The sequence below is a fragment of the Ahaetulla prasina genome, chromosome 4 (genome assembly GCF_028640845.1).
Source record: "Ahaetulla prasina isolate Xishuangbanna chromosome 4, ASM2864084v1, whole genome shotgun sequence".
Classification (NCBI taxonomy): domain Eukaryota; kingdom Metazoa; phylum Chordata; class Lepidosauria; order Squamata; family Colubridae; genus Ahaetulla; species Ahaetulla prasina.
The window spans coordinates 4148075-4167462 of record NC_080542.1 but is presented as its reverse complement, the minus strand read 5'-3'; the positions used below and the strand labels follow the sequence as shown (position 1 = coordinate 4167462).

Below are 19388 nucleotides of genomic sequence, written 5' to 3'. Positions count from 1 at the left end.
AAGAAGAAGAAGAAGAAGAAGAAGAAGAAGAAGAAAGAAGAAGAGGTGGTGGAGGAGGAGGAGAACGACAACTGTGAAGAAGAAGAAGAAGAAGAAGAGGAGGAGGAGGAGGCGACTGAAGAGTCTGGTGCTATCTGAGCTTGGTGGGATTTTTGCAGACGCTTCATGACCCAGCTAGGTAATATCATCAGTGCTAGAAGGGGGAGGAGGAGGAGGAGGAGGAGGAAGAAGAAGAAGAGGACGAAGAAGAAGAAGAAGAAGAAGAAGAAGAAGAAGAAGAAGAAGAAGAAGAAGAAGAAGAAGAAGAAGAAGAAGAAGAAGAGGAGGAGGAGGAGGAGGAGGAGGAGGAGGAGGAGGAGGAGGAAGAGGAGGAGGAGGAGGAGGAGGAGGAGGACAACTGTGAAGAAGAAGAAGAAGTAGAAGAAGAGGAGGAGGACAACTGTGAAGAAGAAGAAGAAGAAGAAGAGGAGGAGGAGGAGGAGGAGGAGGACAACTGTGAAGAAGAAGAAGAAGAAGAAGAGGAGGAGGAGGAGGACAACTGTGAAGAAGAAGAAGAGGAGGAGGAGGAGGAGAACGACAACTGTGAAGAAGAAGAAGAAGAAGAAGAAGAAGAAGAGGAGGAGGGGGAGGAGGAGGAGGAGGAGGACAACTGTGAAGAAGAAGAAGAAGAAGAGGAGGAGGAGGACTGTGGGGGTCCTTGATGCTCTCTTGAGTTTGGTGGTTTTCTTGCAGACGTTTCATGACCCAGCTAGGAAACATCATCAGTGCTAGAAGGGAGTGAGGTTTTTTTTGGAATGATGGGGGAGGAGGAGGAGGAGGGAGGAGGAGGAGGAAAAAAAGAGAAGGAGGCGGAGGAGAAGAAGAAGAAGAAGAAGAAGAGGAAGAGAAGGAGGAGGCGGAGGAGAAGAAGAGGAGGAGGAGGAAGAGGAGGAGGAGGAAGAAAAAAAGAAAAAGAGGAGGAAGCGGAGGAGGAGAAGAAGAGGAGGAGGAGGAGGAAGAGAAAAAGAAAAAGGAGGAGGAGCAGATCTGAAGGGTCCTTGGTGCTCTCTGCGCTTGGTGGTTTTCTTGCCGACGTTTCATTAGCCAACTAGGGAACATCATCAGTGCTTGTAGGTGATGCTACACTGATAACGTTACCTAGTTAGGTCGCGAGATGTCCGCAAGGAAAAAACAAAGAGAGAGAGAGAGACCACCAAGGAGCCCACCAATCCTTTTATCCTCAGTCTCTCAGCCTCCAATATCCTCGGCAGCACCCAGAAGATTCTGTGGGGGACAACCTCCATTTATCTCGAGATAAACCCTCCGACTTGCCCACTTCCTGTCCTGGGGAAAGCCCCCTCCCCAGAATCTGCCTTGAGCCGAATTTCCACGAAAGCAAGGTGGCTGCCTGGCTCCTACCTCTGCCCAGAAGCCACCGATGGTAGAACCAAGCGCTTTGATCGTTGGGGTCTGTGAAGAAAGCATTTTGCACCAGTTCCAGCTCTGGAAGAGAGAAGATTGGGTAAAAAAATGTTTTTAGTCCGATTCCTAAATATTTTTCATGATTTCATATCGCGCCTTTACGATGTTTTAAGCCCCCACACCACCCCGACTCCCCGAGTTGCTCGACAATGAAATGGATGAAGAGTCATCTGGAAAACTGTTTTAATATCTTTTTTTAAAAAACCGTGCAGAGTCACCGAGATTCTGTTTCTGCAAATAGAGTGATAACACTCTTTCTCGAGTCTCCACATCTTTTTTGTGACCAAAACTGAAGGCAATATTCCAAGTGTGGCTTTACCGAGGCCTTATAAAGCGGTATTAACCCATCGCGTGATCTTATTTCTATCACTCCTGTTTATGCAGCCCAGAACTGTGTCGGCTTTTTTCGGGAGCGCCTGGCTCGTATCTTGATTCGTATCTAATCAAGAAGAGAAGCAACTTAGAACTAAGGAGAAATTTCCTGACAGTTAGAAAAATTAATCAGTGGAACAACTTGCCTGCAGAAGTTGGGAATGCTCCAACACTGGAAATTTTTAAGAAAATGTTGGATAACCATTTGTCTGAAGTGGTGTAGGGTTTCCTGCCTGGGCAGGGGGTTGGACTAGAAGACCTCCAAGGTCCCTTCCAACTCTGTTATTCTATTCTATATTTAAACAGTTGTCCACTAGAACTCCAAGATCCCTCTCACAGTTACTACTATTGAGCAAGGTCCCACCTATACTGTCCCTGTGTATTTAGTGTTTTCTTGCCTAAATGTAGAACCTTCCTTTTTTCCCCACGAATTTCATTTTGTTAAAACAACTAGACGTATGTTTTAGCCTCCAGTCCCCTAATCGTCTTTGTTGTTCTTCTCCGCACTCTTTTTCTAGAGTCTCAGCATCGTTTTTGTGTCGTGGCGACCAAAACTGGATGCGAGTATTCCAAACGTGGCCTTACCAAAGGCCTTATAAAGCGGTATTAACACCTCACGGCGATCTTGAATTCCATTGTTGTGATCCAGGCCCAAGTAGGCCGTAGGAAACTCAGTCCGCGGAAACAAAACAAACAAACTTTATTTGAACAGCTGAGAATTACTTCATTCCCAGCATCTTCGTTCAACTCAAATTAAAACAAATTCCTCCCAACACAAATTCCTCAGTCCTCTCGCAAACTTTGGTCCAATTAGGCAAACTGCCAAAGGCCTTTCTTGGCAAACGTTCAGAAGTCACCGATACAAAAATAAATGCAAGAAGACGAAGCTACCAATGTTGTTTTCCGGCAAAGATCAAATGCCATTGCTGGTCTTTTAAGCCTTATGGGAGGGGCCAATCATATCCTGGCCTTACTCCTGAGTCGTCCTCTCTGCTTGAGCTGCTCTTGCCTTCTGGCAGCTCTTCTCATGTGTGCATTAGGAACAGGCTCTTCCTGTTCCTCTGCCTCACTACTATCAGTTTCTGGAGGCTCCGGAGTCCGCACCTCACTTCCCGATGGCCCTGGCTTCACCTCAGCCTCATCGCTCTCCAACTTAGTTGCCAGCTCCGCAGGCTGCTGGCGGACCACAACATCCATCCCTCTGTTAATGTAGCCTGGGATTCCACTGGCTTTTTTTTTTTTGGCAGCCGTAACCTTTCTTTTGGCTACCCCTTGTTGGTGGTCATCGCCAAAGACTTAGGGCCTCTGGTGGCTCAGACTGCTAAGACAGTCTGTTATTAACACAGCTGCTTGCAATTACTGCAGGTTCAAGTCCCACCAGGCCCAAGGTTGACTCAGCCTTTCATCCTTTATAAGGTAGGTAAAATGAGGACCCAGATTGTTGGGGGCAATAAGTTGACTTTGTATATAATATACAAATGGATGAAGACTATTGCTAACATAGTGTAAACCGCCCTGAGTCTTCGGAGAAGGGCGAGATATAAATGCAAATTAAAAAAAAAAAACTGTGTGGATTGTGGATTGTTCCGAGCCGAGCACCCCGTTTTCCTCACATGCAACGGAAGCACCACCCCAAACCAACAAGAACAACAGACAGAGAGATAAAAATGCTCCAAGAGAAAAAAATATATATATTGACAGCCTTGTGCGGACCGTCGATTGCCAAAGTTGGCACCGAGACCAGTTGCTAGCGTGGCTTCTGCAAACATAAAGCACTCAACATTTTTTGATCGTGAGCAGGCAGGTGTGGCTCACTCGGTTTGTGTTCCTTTGCTTCTTTCTAACGGGGCTGAAAAGGGGAATGAAAAAAAAGGAGGAGGAGGAGGAGGAAGCGAAAAGGGAATCTATTCCTGGAAATCATCACTTTCTCTCAAAAGGGTTATGATTAATTACCTTTCAGTGTTCTCCTCCTCCAAAGGAATTTGTAAAGCTTATCCTCTGTTTATTTAATCTTCTGCCAACTTTTGCCAAATGGCAAAATCCATTTTTTCCATCTTTCAGCCATCCCGAGAGCACTTTGTCCAGCACGTGGTATAATGCAGTATTTTTTTTTTAATTTGCATTTATATCCCGCCCTTCTCCGAAGACTCAGGGCGGCTTACACTGTGTTAAGCAATAGTCTTCATCCATTTGTATATTATATACAAAGTCAACTTTATTGCCCCCAACAATCTGGGTCCTCGTTCTACCTACCTTATAAAGGATGGAAGGCTGAGTCAACCTTGGGCCTGGTGGGACTAGAACCTGCAGTAATTGCAGGCAGCTGTTTTAATAACAGTCTTAGCGGTCTGAGCCACAGCCTCCTGGGGAGCACAGCCTGCTCCCTACCCTTGGAAAGCCCTGAGCCTCTTATAAGGGAGGGTTAGGGTTGCCCTCCCATTGCCTCCATCCCGCCCCCCCCAAACCCATCCATTCCCGATTTCCCACCTTTCAGTAGGATTTCCTCCGTGATCCGGCCTTGGTCCTGGGGATCCGGGTACAGTTGCGGGAGGAGGAGGCTGCGATAATGCCAGGAAGAATAATTGGAGAAGTTCCGGGTGATGAGGCTGTCGCTGAAGGCCAATTCGTCCTGCGGGAGCACTTTGGACCGCTGTACCACAAAACGCCGGTAGTCCCAGCAATGAACTGCAGGGGGCGCCACAGAGAAGGGTGGAATCTTAAGTTGGACCGCCAACCCTCCTCCTCCTCCTCTCCATCCTCCTTCTATTCAAACATGGCGACTTTTAAGACCTGCGAACTTCGTCTCCCAGAATTCCCCAGCCAGCAAAGAACTCCGGGAGATGAAGTCCGCGCGGCTTAAAAAGTCGCCACGTTTGAGAAATGGGGCCTTTATTGATCCCATAGGTTAGCCTTCCTTAAGACACGCTGAATTCCAGCTCCTGGGGTCTCCACGAAAGACAGGAAAACTTTCAGCATGAATTGGCTAAAATGGTTCGTAAGCTGCCCAGAGTTATAGATAGGAGAAGGATAGTTATGTAAGTTTAAGAAGGAAAGAAAGAAGGAAGGAAGGAAGGAAGAAAGGAAGGAAGGAAGGAAGGAAGGAACGGAGGGAGGGAGGGAGGAAAAGGGAAACAAAGAAAGTGATGGAGAAGGAAGGAAGGAAAAGGGAGGAAGGGAGAAAGGAAGGAAAAAGAAAGATAGATAGATGATATAGATGGATGGAAGGAAGGGAGAAGGGAGGGAGAGAGGAAGAAAGAAAGAAAGAAAAAAGAAAGAAGGAAGGAAGGGAAAGGGAGACGAAGAAAGGGAGGGAGAAGAAAGGAAGGAAGAAAAAAGAAAGGTAGGTAAGATAGATAGATAAAAGATAGATAGATGGGTGGTTGCAAGGAAGGAAGGAAAGGAGGGAGAGAGGGAGGAAGGAAGGAAGGAAGGAAGAAAGAAAAAGAAAGAAAGAAGAAAGTGAGAGAAAAAGAAAGAAAGAAGGAAGGAAGGGAAAGGGAGACAAAGAAAGGGAGGGGAAAGGAAGGAAGGAAGGAAAAAGAAAGATAGATAAGATAGAGAAATAGATAGATGGAAGGAAAGGAAAAAAGGAAGGAAGGAAGGAAGGAAGGAAGAAACAAAGGAAGGAAGGAAGGAAGAAACAAAGGAAGGAAGGAAGGAGGGAAGGAAGGAAGGAAGAAAGGGTGATTGAACACCTGATGTGTTTGTGCGATGATAATGTTTGTCTGAATGGTAACCTCATGCTTTCAGCTAACTGTGGCTAGATAAACCAGGTCAGGTCAACAGGTTAGAATAGAATAACAGAGTTGGAAGGGACCTTGGAGGTCTTCTAGTCCAACCCCCTGCTCAGGCAGGAAACCCTATACCAATTTCAGACAAACGGCTGTCCAATCTCAAAAGGTTGTCCTTTCCAAGTCTGTTACAGGCAGTCCTCGACTTACAACAGTTCGTTTAGTCACCGTTCGAAGTTACAACGGGACTCAAAAAAAAGTGACTTATGAACACGTTTCGCACTTACGACCGTAGGTGGGATTCACTTAACTTCCCTGCCGGTTCGCAAACGTGAGCGAGCACCTCCTCTACGCATGCGCATGGCCTTGCCTGCATGCTCTTTGCTCACACATTACCTCAGGGTGGGCGGGCGGAGCTTCACAGTCGCCACGACCGGTTCGCCCGAGCCAAGCCGAACCGGCTGAATCCCACCGCTGCTTACGATCGTCGCAACATCCCCACGGTCACGTGATCAAACTCTAGATGCTTGGTCACTGATTCCTATTTACGACGGTCGGGGCGTCCCGTGATCCCCCCCCCTTTTGCGACCTTCTGACAAGCAAAGCCCACCGGGGGGAGGGGGGGAGGGAGGGGAGGGCAGATTCACCAAACAACTGTGTTACCCACTGAACAAGTGCGACGTTTCACTTCGCAGCATCGGCCAGGGCGGTTCGTTAAAACGGGGGCAGTGTTTCCCCAACGAGGGTCTCGCTTAGCAACGGAAACGTGGGGGGGGGCTCCCTTGTGGCCGTAAGCCGAGGACTACCTGGATTTTGTTATCTTTGTTGTATTGAAGGGTGCCCCTTCGAGAGAAAGGAAAGAAATACGCACAATTTCGCTCGTCGATCTCCAAAAACTTGCCACACAGCTCCAGTTCCCGGGCCCAGTCCGGTTCAGGCATGTGCTCCATCACCCAGCAACGATGATACCACGTGCCGTAGGATTTGGGGTTCACCCTCAAGCAGCACTCCAGGAAGGCAAGCTCGGCCTTGCACAAGGTTTGCATCTCTTCTGGGCTCCTGGCAGGAGATGCAGCGGGTGGACATGTGGACCTCTGGACCCTACGGGGAGACCCTCCGTCTCCTCTGCGCAGGCAACACCCCCGCCCCACCTTACTCACTCCTCCTTCTCCAGGTGCAGGAAGGTCTCTCGCCGGAAGTTCCAGAGGGTGGCGAAATCCGGATTGGCCCCGAGGACTTTGTTGCTCAGCTCCAGGGCTTCCTTGTCCAGCTGTCCCAGTTTCCTCTGAAGAAGAGAGGTAAGATGGCGGCGTCCCAAACCCCCTTCGCTCCCCACCTCTCTCCCTCGCATGTCCAGAAAGGAAGTTGGGGAGAGTAATGGGGTCCCCTTAACCGTGTTTCTCACTCTTGGGTACTTTAAGGTAAATGGAGTTGAACAGGAAGGAAGGGAGGGAGGGAGGGAGGGAGGGAGGGAGGGAGGGAGAGAAGGAAGGAAGGAAGGAAGGAAGGAAGGAAGGAGGAAGGAAGAAAGGAGGGAGGGAGGGAGGGAAGGAAGGGGAAGGAAGATGAGAAGGAGGAGGGAGGAAGGAAGGAGGAGGAGGAGGAAAGGTGGAAAAAGGAAGGAAGGGAAGGAGGGAGGGAGGGAGGAAGAAGGACCATAGAAGGAAATAAGGGACATGGATCGGAATGGGGTCCCCTTAACCGTGTTTCTCACTCTTGGGGATTTTAAGGTAAGTGGAGTTGAACAGGAAGGAAGGGAGGGAGGGAGGGAGGGAGGGAGGGAGGGAGAGAAGGAAGGAAGGAAGGAAGGAAGGAAGGAGGAAGGAAGAAAGGAGGGAGGGAGGGAGGGAAGGAAGGGGAAGGAAGAAGGAAGATGAGAAGGAGGGAGGGAGGGAAGGAAGGGAGGGAGGGAGGGAGGAAAGGTGGAAAAAGGAAGGAAGGGAAGGAGGGAGGGAGGGAGGGAGGAAGAAGGACATAGAAGGAAATAAGGGACATGGATCGGAATGGGGTCCCCTTAACCGTGTTTCACACTCTTGGGTACATTAAGGTAAATGGAGTTGAACGGGAAAGAAGGGGGGGGGGGAGGGAGGGGGGGGGGGGGGGGGGGAGAGAAGGAAGGAAGGAAGGAAGGAAGGAAGGAGGAAGGAAGAAAGGAGGGAGGGAGGGAGGGAAGGAAGGGGAAGGAAGAAGGAAGATGAGAAGGAGGGAGGGAGGGAAGGAAGGGAGGGAGGAAAGGTGGAAAAGGAAGGAAGGAAGGAGGGAGGGAGGAGGAAGAAGGACCATAGAAGGAAATAAGGGACATGGATCGGAATGGGGTCCCCTTAACTGTTTCTCACTCTTGGGGATTTTAAGGTAAGGAGTTGAACAGGAAGGAAGGAAGGAGGAGGGAGGGAGGGAGGAAGGAAGGAGGAGGAGGAGGAAGGAAGGAAGGAAGAAGGAAGATGAGAAGGAGGGAGGGAGGAAGGAAGGAAGGAAGGAGGAGGGAGGGAGGGAGGGAGGAAGAAGGACCATAGAAGGAAATAAGGACATGGATCGGAATGGGTCCTTAACCGTGTTTCACTCTTGGGGATTTTAAGGTAAATGGAGTTGAACAAGAAGGAAGGAGGAGGGAGGAGGAGGGAGGAAGGAAGGAGGGAGGAGGAAGGAAAAGGAAGGAAGGAAGGAAGGAAGGAAGGAGGAGGGAGGGAGGAGGGAGGAAGGAGGAAGGAAGAAAGGAGGAGGGAGGAAGGAAGGAAGGAAGAAGGAAGATGAGAAGGAGGAGGAGGGAGGGAGGAGGGAGGGAGGAGGGAGGAAAGGTGGAAAAGGAAGGAAGGAGGGAGGAGGGAGGGAGGAGGAGGGAGGAAGGACCATAGAAGGAAATAAGGGACATGGATCGAATGGGTCCTTAACCGTGTTTCACACTCTTGGGGATTTTAAGGTAAGTGGAGTTGAACAGGAAGGAAGGAGGAGGAGGAGGGAGGAGAGAAGAAGGAAGGAAGGAAGGAAGGAAGGAGGGAGGAGGAGGAAGGAGGGAGGAGAAGGAGGGAGGAAAGGTGGAAAAAGGAAGGAAGGAAGGAAGGAAAGGAGGGAGGGAGGAAGAAGGACCATAGAAGGAAATAAGGGACATGGATCGGAATGGGGTCCCCTTAACCGTGTTTCACACTCTTGGGGATTTTAAGGTAAGTGGAGTTGAACAGGAAGGAAGGGAGGGAGGGAGGGAGGGAGAGAAAGAAGGAAGGAAGGAAGGAAGGAAGGAGGGAGGGAGGGAGGGAGGCAGGAAGGGGAGGGAGGGAGGGAGGAAGGAGAGGGAAGGAGGGAAGGAGGGAGGAGAGGAGGGAGGAGGAAGAAGGACCATAGAAGGAAATAAGGGACATGGATCGGAATGGGGTCCCCTTAACCGTGTTTCACACTCTTGGGTACTTTAAGGTAAATGGAGTTGAACAAGAAGGAAGGGAGGGAGGGAGGGAGGGAAGGAAGGAGGAAGGAAGAAAGGAGGGAGGGAGGGAAGGAAGGGGAAGGAAGAAGGAAGATGAGAAGGAGGGAGGGAGGGAAGGGAGGGAGGGAGGGAGCGAGGGAGGAAAGGTGGAAAAAGGAAGGAAGGGAGGGAGGGAGGGAGGGAGGGAGGGAGGGAGGAAGAAGGACCATAGAAGGAAATAAGGGACATGGATCGGAATGGGGTCCCCTTAACCGTGTTTCACACTCTTGGGGATTTTAAGGTAAGTGGAGTTGAACAGGAAGGAAGGAGGAGGAGGAGAGAAAGAAGGAAGGAAGGAAGGAAGGAAGGAGGGAGGGAGGGAGGGAAGGAAGGAGGGAGGGAGGGAGGGAAGGGAGGGAGGAAAGGTGGAAAAAGGAAGGAAGGAAGGAAGGAAAGGAGGGAGGGAGGAAGAAGGACCATAGAAGGAAATAAGGGACATGGATCGGAATGGGGTCCCCTTAACCGTGTTTCTCACTCTTGGGGACTTTAAGGTAAATGGAGTTGAACAGGAAGGAAGGGAGGGAGGGAGGGAGGGAGGGAAGGAAGGAGGGAGGGAGGGAGGGAAGGGAGGGAGGGAGGAAAGGTGGAAAAAGGAAGGAAGGGAGGGAGGGAGGGAGGGAGGGAAGGAAGGGGAAGGAAGAAGGAAGATAAGAAGGAAGGAAGGAGGGAGGGAGGGAGGGAGGGAGGGAGGGAGGGAGGGAAGGAAGGAAGGAAGGACCATAGAAGAAAATAAGGGACATGGATGGGAATGAGGTCCCCTTAACTTAACTCCCCTTCTCACTGTTGGGGACTTTAATATAAGTGGAGTTGAACAGGAAGGAAGGAAGGAAGGATGAGAAGGAAGGAAAAAGGAAGGAAGGAAGGGAAGATGGGAAGGAAGGAAAGGAGGAAAAAGGAAGGGAGGAAGGAAAGGAGGGAAGATGGGAAGGAGGAAAAAGGAAGGGAGGGAGAGAGTAAAAAGGAAGGAAGGAAGAGGAAGGAGACAGAGTGGGAGGGAGGGAGGTGGAAAAGGAGGGAGGGAGGGAGGAAGGAAGGAAGGAAAAGGAAGGACACAGGGAGGGAGGGAGAGAGGAAGGAGAGAAGAAGGGAGGGAGGTAGAAAGGGTGGGAGGAAGGGAGGAAACTAAGTAAGTAGGTAGGTGGCTGAAGAAGAGGAAGGGAGGGAGGAAGGAAGGAGACAGGGAAGGAAAGAGGAAGAAAGAAGGAGAGAAGGAAGGACAGAAAGAGAGAGGGAGGGAGGGGAGGAAGCAAGGACAGAAGAAATTGGCAGCAATTATAAATGATTACAATCTGTTTTCCGTTTGACCATTGTATTCCTGGCCAAATTCAATTGAAGAGGTAATCGCGCAGGATAAATTCCTTTCCGAAAGACATCGCAGGACCGCACCATATACATTCTCCCGGTGCCCAAAAAAACCAGCAGCGAAAAGACGCCGAGCCGCAATCCGATCGCACTGCCCGAATCTTTGCCAAGCTGTTGGCGGGTCACGTGGACCCGATTCCTCGATCTGGGGCCATTCGGGGCCAACACCGTTGTTTTGCGTCTTTCGAAAAAAAATCATCTTTTTTTTAAAAAAAAGCAAACAAAAACTCTTCAAGGGCTTCAGAGAACGTGCTCACCTTTTTTTTGGGGGGGGGAACTTTCTTGGGGCGACCGAAGTAAAAGATGAAGGTTTGGGGACATGCAAACTTTCGGGCCCTGGAAGCTCTACACAACCATGTTCGGCTTTTCCCCTACCAAGAATGGCAAAGAAATTGTGTGGCCTCAAAATTGGCAATTTCCTAACAGATCTAGGCAGTGCTCTCTCGCATCCATTCGTTTATCATAGCCGTCCATCATATCTATCTGTTTGTCCATTCATTCATTCATTTTCTTTCTTTCTTTCCTTCCTTCCTTCCTTCATTCTATCTATCCTCTTTCCATCTAGCCGTTCTGTCTGTCTGACTATCCAACCAACCATCCATAGTATATCATCTATCTATCTATCTGTCTGTCTGTCTGTCTGTCTGTCTATCTATCATCTATCTATATCTTCTATCGTCTATCTATAATCTATCTATCATCTATCTATCTATCTATCTATCTATCTATCTATCTATCTATCTATCTATCTATCTATCTATCTACCTACCTACCTACCTATCTATCTATCCTCTCTCCATCCAACCATTCTGTCTGTCTATCCAACCATCCATAGTAAGTATATCTATCTATCTATCATCTATCTGTCTGTCTGTCTATCTATATCTTCATCTATCGCTCATCTATCATTCATCTATCTATCTATCTATTCATTCATCTATCTATCTATCTATCTATCTATCTATCTATCTACCTACCTACCTACCTATCTATCTATCCTCTCTCCATCCAACCATTCTGTCTGTCTATCCAACCATCCATAGTAAGTATATCTATCTATCTATCTGTCTGTCTGTCTGTCTATCTATATCTTCTATCTATCGTCTATCTATAATCTATCTATCTATCTATCTATCTATCTATCTATCTATCTATCTATCTATCTATCTATCTATCTATCTATCTCCTCTCTGCATCCAACCATTCTGTCTGTCTATCCAACCATCCATAGTAAGTATATCTATCTATCTATCTGTCTGTCTGTCTGTCTATCTATCTATATCTTCTATCTATCGTCTATCTATAATCTATCTATCATCTATTTATCTATCTTCTATCTATCTATCTATCTATCTATCTATCTATCTATCTATCTATCTATCTATCTATCTATCTATCTATCTCCTCTCTGCATCCAACCATTCTGTCTGTCTATCCAACCATCCATAGTATATCTATCTATCTATCTCTGTCTGTCTGTCGTCTATCTATAATCTATCTATCATCTATCTATCTATCTATCTATCTATCTATCTATCTATCTATCTATCTATCTATCTATCTATCCTCTCTCCATCCAACCATTCTGTCTGTCTATCCAACCATCCATAGTCTGTCTGTCTGTCTGTCTCTGTCTGTCTGTCTGTCTGTCTGTCTGTCTGTCTGTCTGTCTGTCTATCTATCTATCTATCTATCTATCTATCTATCTATCTATCCTCTCCATCCAGCCATTCTGTCTATCCAACCATCCATAGTATATCTATCTATCTATCTATCTATCTATCTATCTATCTATCTATCTATCTATCTATCTATCTATCTATCCATCTATCCATCTATCCATCATATCTATCTATCTATCTATCTATCTATCTATCTATCTATCTATCTATCTATCTATCTATCTATCTATCTATCTATCCATCTATCCATCATATCTATCTATTTATCTATTTATCTATCATCTATCTATCTATCTATCTATCTATCTATCTATCTATCTATCTATCTATCTATCTATCTCTATCTATCTATCTATCTATCCTCTCTCCATCCAGCCATTCTGTCTGTCTATCCAACCATCCATAGTCTGTCTGTCTATCTATCTCTACAACTGACTGTTTCTGCCTGTCTGTCTATCCATCATCCATCTACCCATCATCTATATATCTGTCTGTCTGTCTACATATCCACCTACCCAGCTATCATCTATCTACGATCTCTCTCTCTCTCTCTCTCTAATCTCTCTATCCACCCATCCACCTACCCATCCATCCATCCATCCATCCATCCATCCATCCATCCATCCATCTATCATCATCTCCCTCCCTCCATCCATGCAGCCATCCATTGTGTGGATGGAGGGATGGAGAGATGATAGATAGACAGCCATCCATCCAGCCATCCCAACACCAAGGGTTCTTTAACCGAGTGAGGAGAGCCGGGATTTCGAAATCCTAACACGGCGAGACGTCCCAACCAACACAAGACCTTCCGGTTCCTTTTCCACCCAGGAGCAGAAGAGGGAGTCCCAGCCTCAAGTCTTTTACCTTCTCAAAGATGGCTTTGGTGACCGTCACATACTGCTGGAGCTTCTTCTCCCGTTCCAGGCGTTTGGCTTCGGCTTGCTCTTCCGTCGTCTTCACCTTCAGCCTTCCGTGCTGGGGGAGAGGGAGATGAGGATGAGAGGATGCTTCGGGGTGGGGGTGGGGAAGCAATGAGGAACATCCGCAAGGATCCATCAAAGGACCAGACAGCAAACTCACCATCTTGACTGACTCCGAAGAGAGAGGCGAAGAATGAATCACTTATCCTAGGAAATGTGAAACGAGAAGAAGAAAACCTCAGTGATGTTTGCAGCTCAACTCTCCAGCGGGCACGCCGAGGATGATGGGCACTAGAGTCCTAAAGATGACATACCTTTAACAGAATCGGAAGGGACCTTGTAGGTCATCTAGTCCAACCCCCCACCCCCCCACTTGACGTTTAACCCTTCAGATGGAACGTCAGGTTTCACCAAACTGCACTTATTTTTTTTTAAAAGCATCATTTTCCGGTTTTCAATTTCCCAGTGACTTGGAGTTCCTCCCCGTCTTATCTTCCCACCAAGCCCTGAAACTTGATTGAAACATGGCTTGTTTGTGGTTTAGGGGCCAAAACATGGCTTGTTTGTGGTTAAAGGTGGAGGAACCTACACAAACACAGTCTAAAAAAAACAAAGAAAAAAAGAAACTGGACTAGACCCACAACCAGGCAGCAATCTGCTAAAACCCCAGGCTCCCTTAAACCCCAGATCTGCTGAACTGTAGCTAGACTTAAACCAGGGTGCAAACATGGTTTGATCCATTTATGCAAAATCCAGCCGCCGTTGTTGGTTCAACCGTGCGTCAGGTGTAGGGCCAAACACGAGTTCAGCCAATGGTGGCTTGTTCAATTATTGCAAAGCATGCACAGCCTTAAACCAACATTCACACGTTCTCTTTAGCACTTAAGCCTTTTTGATTGGCCCAGAAAGCAAACATCCTCGGGAAAAAAAACAGGGGGCCGCAGTCTGAGGAGCCCCCCTACTCATTTTACCTTCATGCACAATTTTTTCTCCCCTTGTTTTCGGGCTGATGCACAACCAGCGACGTTCAAGACAAGTTCTCACCAATTCCTAGTTTCTCCCCCTCCGGGAAGCCGCGAAGTGGTCTCTCCCGGAAATGTCTACATCGGTTTTCTACGGGGCGAGACCATTCTGAACAAGCCCGTAGGGGTGTTTTGTAGAAGCGGAAAAGAGGCGCCGGGCTAAGCCTAGCCGCCCCTAGGGGGCGATACCAACTGGACGGTGAGGACGGGGGGAGGAGGAAATAGGCGGAGAATATGAGATCGGCCGGTGGCGAATGGTCTCGTCCGCAGAGACTCGGCGAGCAAAACGAGCTCCGTTCGGGCGAATCCAATTAAGAGTGGAAGAGAGAAGAGGGGGGAGGGAATACGGATGGGAACTACCATTGAGGTCCCAGAGGCTATCGAGTTGAATTCTCCTGGCGGGACGGAGCGTCCTCATTCTTAAAGGAACAGTTTCAGTTTTGAATGGGATTGGGTTGTACAGTGAGTCCTCGATTTACGACCACAGTGGAGCCCACCGTTGCTGTCGCTAAGTGAAACCTTTGTTAAGTGACTTTCGCCCCATTTTACAACCTTTCTTGCCAAGTGAACCACTGCAGTTGCTAGAATAGAATAGAATAGAATAGAATGGAATGGAATGGAATAGAAAATATGGAATGGAATAGAATAGAATAGAAAATATGGAATGGAATGGAATAGAATAGAATAGAATAGAAAATATGGAATGGAATGGAATAGAATAGAATAGAATAGAAAATATGGAATGGAATAGAATAGAATAGAAAATATGGAATGGAATGGAATAAATAGAATAGAAAATAGTCCCAGCCTCAAGTCTTTTACCTTCTCAAAGATGGCTTTGGTGACCGTCACATACTGCTGGAGCTTCTTCTCCTGCTCCAGGCGCTTGGCTTCGCTTGCTCTTCCGTCGTCTTCACCTTCAGCCTTCCGTGCTGGGGGAGAGGGAGATGAGGATGAGAGGATGCTTCGGGGTGGGGGTGGGGAAGCAATGAGGAACATCCGCAAGGATCCATCAAAGGACCAGACAGCAAACTCACCATCTTGACTGACTCCGAAGAGAGAGGCGAAGAATGAATCACTTATCCTAGGAAATGTGAAACGAGAAGAAGAAAACCTCAGTGATGTTTGCAGCTCAACTCTCCAGCGGGCACGCCGAGGATGATGGGCACTAGAGTCCTAAAGATGACATACCTTTAACAGAATCGGAAGGGACCTTGTAGGTCATCTAGTCCAACCCCCCACCCCCCCACTTGACGTTTAACCCTTCAGATGGAACGTCAGGTTTCACCAAACCGCACTTATTTTTTTTTAAAAGCATCATTTTCCGGTTTTCAATTTCCCAGTGACTTGGAGTTCCTCCCCGTCTTATCTTCCCACCAAGCCCTGAAACTTGATTGAAACATGGCTTGTTTGTGGTTTAGGGGCCAAAACATGGCTTGTTTGTGGTTAAAGGTGGAGGAACCTACACAAACACAGTCTAAAAAAAACAAAGAAAAAAAGAAACTGGACTAGACCCACAACCAGGCAGCAATCTGCTAAAACCCCAGGCTCCCTTAAACCCCAGATCTGCTGAACTGTAGCTAGACTTAAACCAGGGTGCAAACATGGTTTGATCCATTTATGCAAAATCCAGCCGCCGTTGTTGGTTCAACCGTGCGTCAGGTGTAGGGCCAAACACGAGTTCAGCCAATGGTGGCTTGTTCAATTATTGCAAAGCATGCACAGCCTTAAACCAACATTCACACGTTCTCTTTAGCACTTAAGCCTTTTTGATTGGCCCAGAAAGCAAACATCCTCGGGAAAAAAAACAGGGGGCCGCAGTCTGAGGAGCCCCCCTACTCATTTTACCTTCATGCACAATTTTTTCTCCCCTTGTTTTCGGGCTGATGCACAACCAGCGACGTTCAAGACAAGTTCTCACCAATTCCTAGTTTCTCCCCCTCCGGGAAGCCGCGAAGTGGTCTCTCCCGGAAATGTCTACATCGGTTTTCTACGGGGCGAGACCATTCTGAACAAGCCCGTAGGGGTGTTTTGTAGAAGCGGAAAAGAGGCGCCGGGCTGAGAGCGCCCCTAGGGGGCGATACCAACTGGACGGTGAGGACGGGGGGAGGAGGAAATAGGCGGAGAATATGAGATCGGCCGGTGGCGAATGGTCTCGTCCGCAGAGACTCGGCGAGCAAAACGAGCTCCGTTCGGGCGAATCCAATTAAGAGTGGAAGAGAGAAGAGGGGGGAGGGAATACGGATGGGAACTACCATTGAGGTCCCAGAGGCTATCGAGTTGAATTCTCCTGGCGGGACGGAGCGTCCTCATTCTTAAAGGAACAGTTTCAGTTTTGAATGGGATTGGGTTGTACAGTGAGTCCTCGATTTACGACCACAGTGGAGCCCACCGTTGCTGTCGCTAAGTGAAACCTTTGTTAAGTGACTTTCGCCCCATTTTACAACCTTTCTTGCCAAGTGAACCACTGCAGTTGCTAGAATAGAATAGAATAGAATAGAATGGAATGGAATGGAATAGAAAATATGGAATGGAATAGAATAGAATAGAAAATATGGAATGGAATGGAATAGAATAGAATAGAATAGAAAATATGGAATGGAATAGAATAGAATAGAAAATATGGAATGGAATGGAATAAATAGAATAGAAAATATGGAATGGAATGAATGGAATAGAATAGAATAGAAAATATGGAATGGAATGGAATAGAATAGAATGGAATAGAATAGAATAGAATAGAATAGAAAATATGGAATGGAATGGAATGGAATGGAATGGAATAGAATAGAATAGAATAGAATAGAAAATATGGAATGGAATAGAATAGAATGGAATGGAATAGAATAGAATAGAATAGAATAGAAAATATGGAATGGAATGGAATGGAATAGAATAGAATGGAATAGAATAGAATAGAATAGAAAATATGGAATGGAATGGAATAAATAGAATAGAAAATATGGAATGGAATGAATGGAATAAATAGAAAAGATACCTTCATCAAGAATCATAAGGTACGACCCTTAATGACAGTCATAGGCTACAAATAAGCAATCAGGAAACAATATCAGTATAAATCGTAAGGATACAAGCAACAAAGTTGCAGTCACACAGTCATAAGTGGAAGGAGATGGGAACAATGAGAAGATTAATAGTAGTGCAGATTCAGTAAATAGTCTGACAGTGTTGAGGGAATTATTTGTTTAGCAGAGTGATGGCCTTCGGGAAAAAACTGTTCTTGTGTCTAGTTGTTCTGGTGTGCAGGGCTCTATAGCGTTTTGAGGTAGGAGTTGAAACAGTTTATATCCAGGATGTGAGGGATCTGTAAATATTTTCACGGCCCTCTTCTTGATTCGTGCAGTATACAGGTCCTCAATGGAAGGCAGGTTGGTAGCCATTATTTTTTCTGCAGTTCTAATGATCCTCTGAAGTCTGTGTCTTTTTTGTTGCAGAACCAAACCAGACAGTTCTAGAGGTGCAGATGACAGATTCAATCATTCCTCTGTAGAACTGGATCAGCAGCTCCTTGGGCAGTTCTGAGCTTTCCGAGTTGGCGCAGAAAGAACAGTCTTTTTCGCCCTCCCCAGGCTCCAAGAAAGTTTCTGGAGCCCGGGGAGGGCGAAAAACGGGCCTACTGGGCCCACTGTGCCATTACGTGCCATAAGCAGGGTAACCGCAAGGGGGGCGGGTCGTGTGCACGCGTGCCCACACCCATAATTCAATGTGCCCAGCCCTGCACACGCGTGCACAACCCCCCCACACACACTCCCCCTGCTTTTGGCACACGATGGCACGGTGGGTTCAGTAGGCCCGTTTTTCGCCCTCCCCAGGCTCCAGAGACTTTCTTGGAGCCTGGGGAAGGCGAAAATAGCCTTCCCCACCCACCTGGAGGCTGGAAACAGCCCGTTTCCCGACTTCCGGTGAGCCCAGAAGTGCTGAAAATCAGCTGGCTGCCGCGCGCATGCAAGCTGGAGCTGACCTAGGGCAAAGCTCGTGTGCCCACAGATATGGCTCCATATTTGGAGCCATATGGTGCCATAGGTTCGCCATCACGGGTCTAGGGGGTCTCCTGCTTGAGGAGGGGGTTGGACTAGAAGGCCTCCAAGGTCCCTTCCAACTCTATGATTCTGTTATTCAACCGGTTCGTAGCAGAATTTCACATTCTTGCTTGTTATTTCAAAGGGACTAGAAACGGCGACCCGAGGCGCTCCTTGTTCCTGAAAACAGTTATTCAAAGAGGCTCCTTTTCTGGCTCCCCTCAGCTTCACCGAATCTGGGGCTAGATACATGTAATGGTAACAGAGTTGGAAGGGACCTTGGAGGTCATCTAGTCCACGCAGGAGACCTGTCCTAGGGATTCGAACCGCCGACCTTTCTGATCGACAAGCTCAGTGTCTTCGCCACTGAGCCACCTAGTCAGAAGATAAACAAATATATTATTCTGCACTCTTGTTTTCTTTGGCAGAATGAAGAGACGTACATTCCTGCCACGCATGGCACACGCATGCCTAGAGCTGTTTCAATATTTGGCCCGGAAATAATAATTTCCAAATATTTTACTGGCTGACCAATCAGCTGTCCCTGTTAACCCAACATCAGTCGGAAAGCAAACCAGAAGTTTATTTAGAAAAATTTCGTTCGATTTGGGGACCTGGTCAGCGTGAAGGCCGAGGAAAGCACCCGCAGTGCACAGTAATACGGGAAACACCCTCGCTTTACAATGGTTCGTTTAGTGACCGTTTTACAACGACGCAGGGAAGCCAGATTCACCTAACAATCGTCTGACTCCCTGAACCGTCGCAGCAATTCGCTTAACAAACGGGGCAAGAAAAGTCATAGAACGGGGCGAAAAAACCGCACCGAACAAATGTCTCGCTTAGCCACATAAAATTTGGGACTCGACTATCGTTAGCTGAGGACTACCTGTGCACACACCTGAGCTAAGAAATGTGGCTGTAGAATTGATGTCATGAAATCCGTGTAAGGCAGTGATTCTCAACCCTGGAAATTTTAAGATGGGTGGACTTCAACTCCCAGAATTCCCCAGCCAGCGTGGGCGAGGTTGGGGATTTTGGGGAGTTTCCGCTATTGAGCTTTCAAGGCCTCCCCTTAATTACTAGTAATTTACTCCCTCTTTTTAGCCATTGAACACGTCAGAATATGAGTTTGCGATGAGCTGAGGACCGTCCACCCAACTTTAGCAAAGACAGACTTTTACAGCCATTCATTGAGTGACCGTCCGAAGTTATAATAGTATTTTAAAAAATGTGAGTTATAGCGATAGCACTTAAGACTTATATCCCGCTTCACGGTGCTTTTATGGCCCTCTCTAAGCGGTTTACAGAGTCAGCCTCTTCCCCCCCCCCAACCATCTGGGT

At 47.5% G+C, this 19388-nt stretch overlaps 1 protein-coding gene and 1 long non-coding RNA gene across 4 annotated transcripts in view; both read right to left on the bottom strand.

Moving 5' to 3' along the window:
• The window catches only part of RABGGTA (Rab geranylgeranyltransferase subunit alpha), a 38765-nt gene extending 24461 nt beyond the window's left edge, over positions 1 to 14304 (bottom strand). The window contains exons 1-7 of one of the 3 annotated variants that reach the window (XM_058181160.1): positions 14030 to 14304; positions 13146 to 13192; positions 12930 to 13040; positions 6725 to 6849; positions 6436 to 6623; positions 4321 to 4518; positions 1399 to 1482 (exon numbers count right to left, since the gene is read on the bottom strand). In XM_058181160.1, coding sequence (XP_058037143.1) covers positions 1399 to 1482; positions 4321 to 4518; positions 6436 to 6623; positions 6725 to 6849; positions 12930 to 13040; positions 13146 to 13148 — 709 coding nt within the window. In that variant the 5' untranslated portion in view covers positions 13149 to 13192; positions 14030 to 14304. Of the gene's footprint in view, positions 1 to 1398; positions 1483 to 4320; positions 4519 to 6435; positions 6624 to 6715; positions 6851 to 12929; positions 13041 to 13145; positions 13193 to 13956 lie in introns of those variants that run through there. The other 2 variants (XM_058181159.1, XM_058181161.1) reach the window with 2 other exon arrangements.
• A 598-nt stretch (positions 14305 to 14902) lies between these two features.
• Positions 14903 to 16056, bottom strand: LOC131198928 (uncharacterized). Its single transcript, XR_009155196.1, has 3 exons — positions 15856 to 16056; positions 15045 to 15091; positions 14903 to 14939 (listed from the first exon to the last, which is right to left on the bottom strand). It is a non-coding gene; the product is annotated as an uncharacterized LOC131198928 (long non-coding RNA).
• Between the last annotated feature and the right edge of the window lie 3332 nt (positions 16057 to 19388).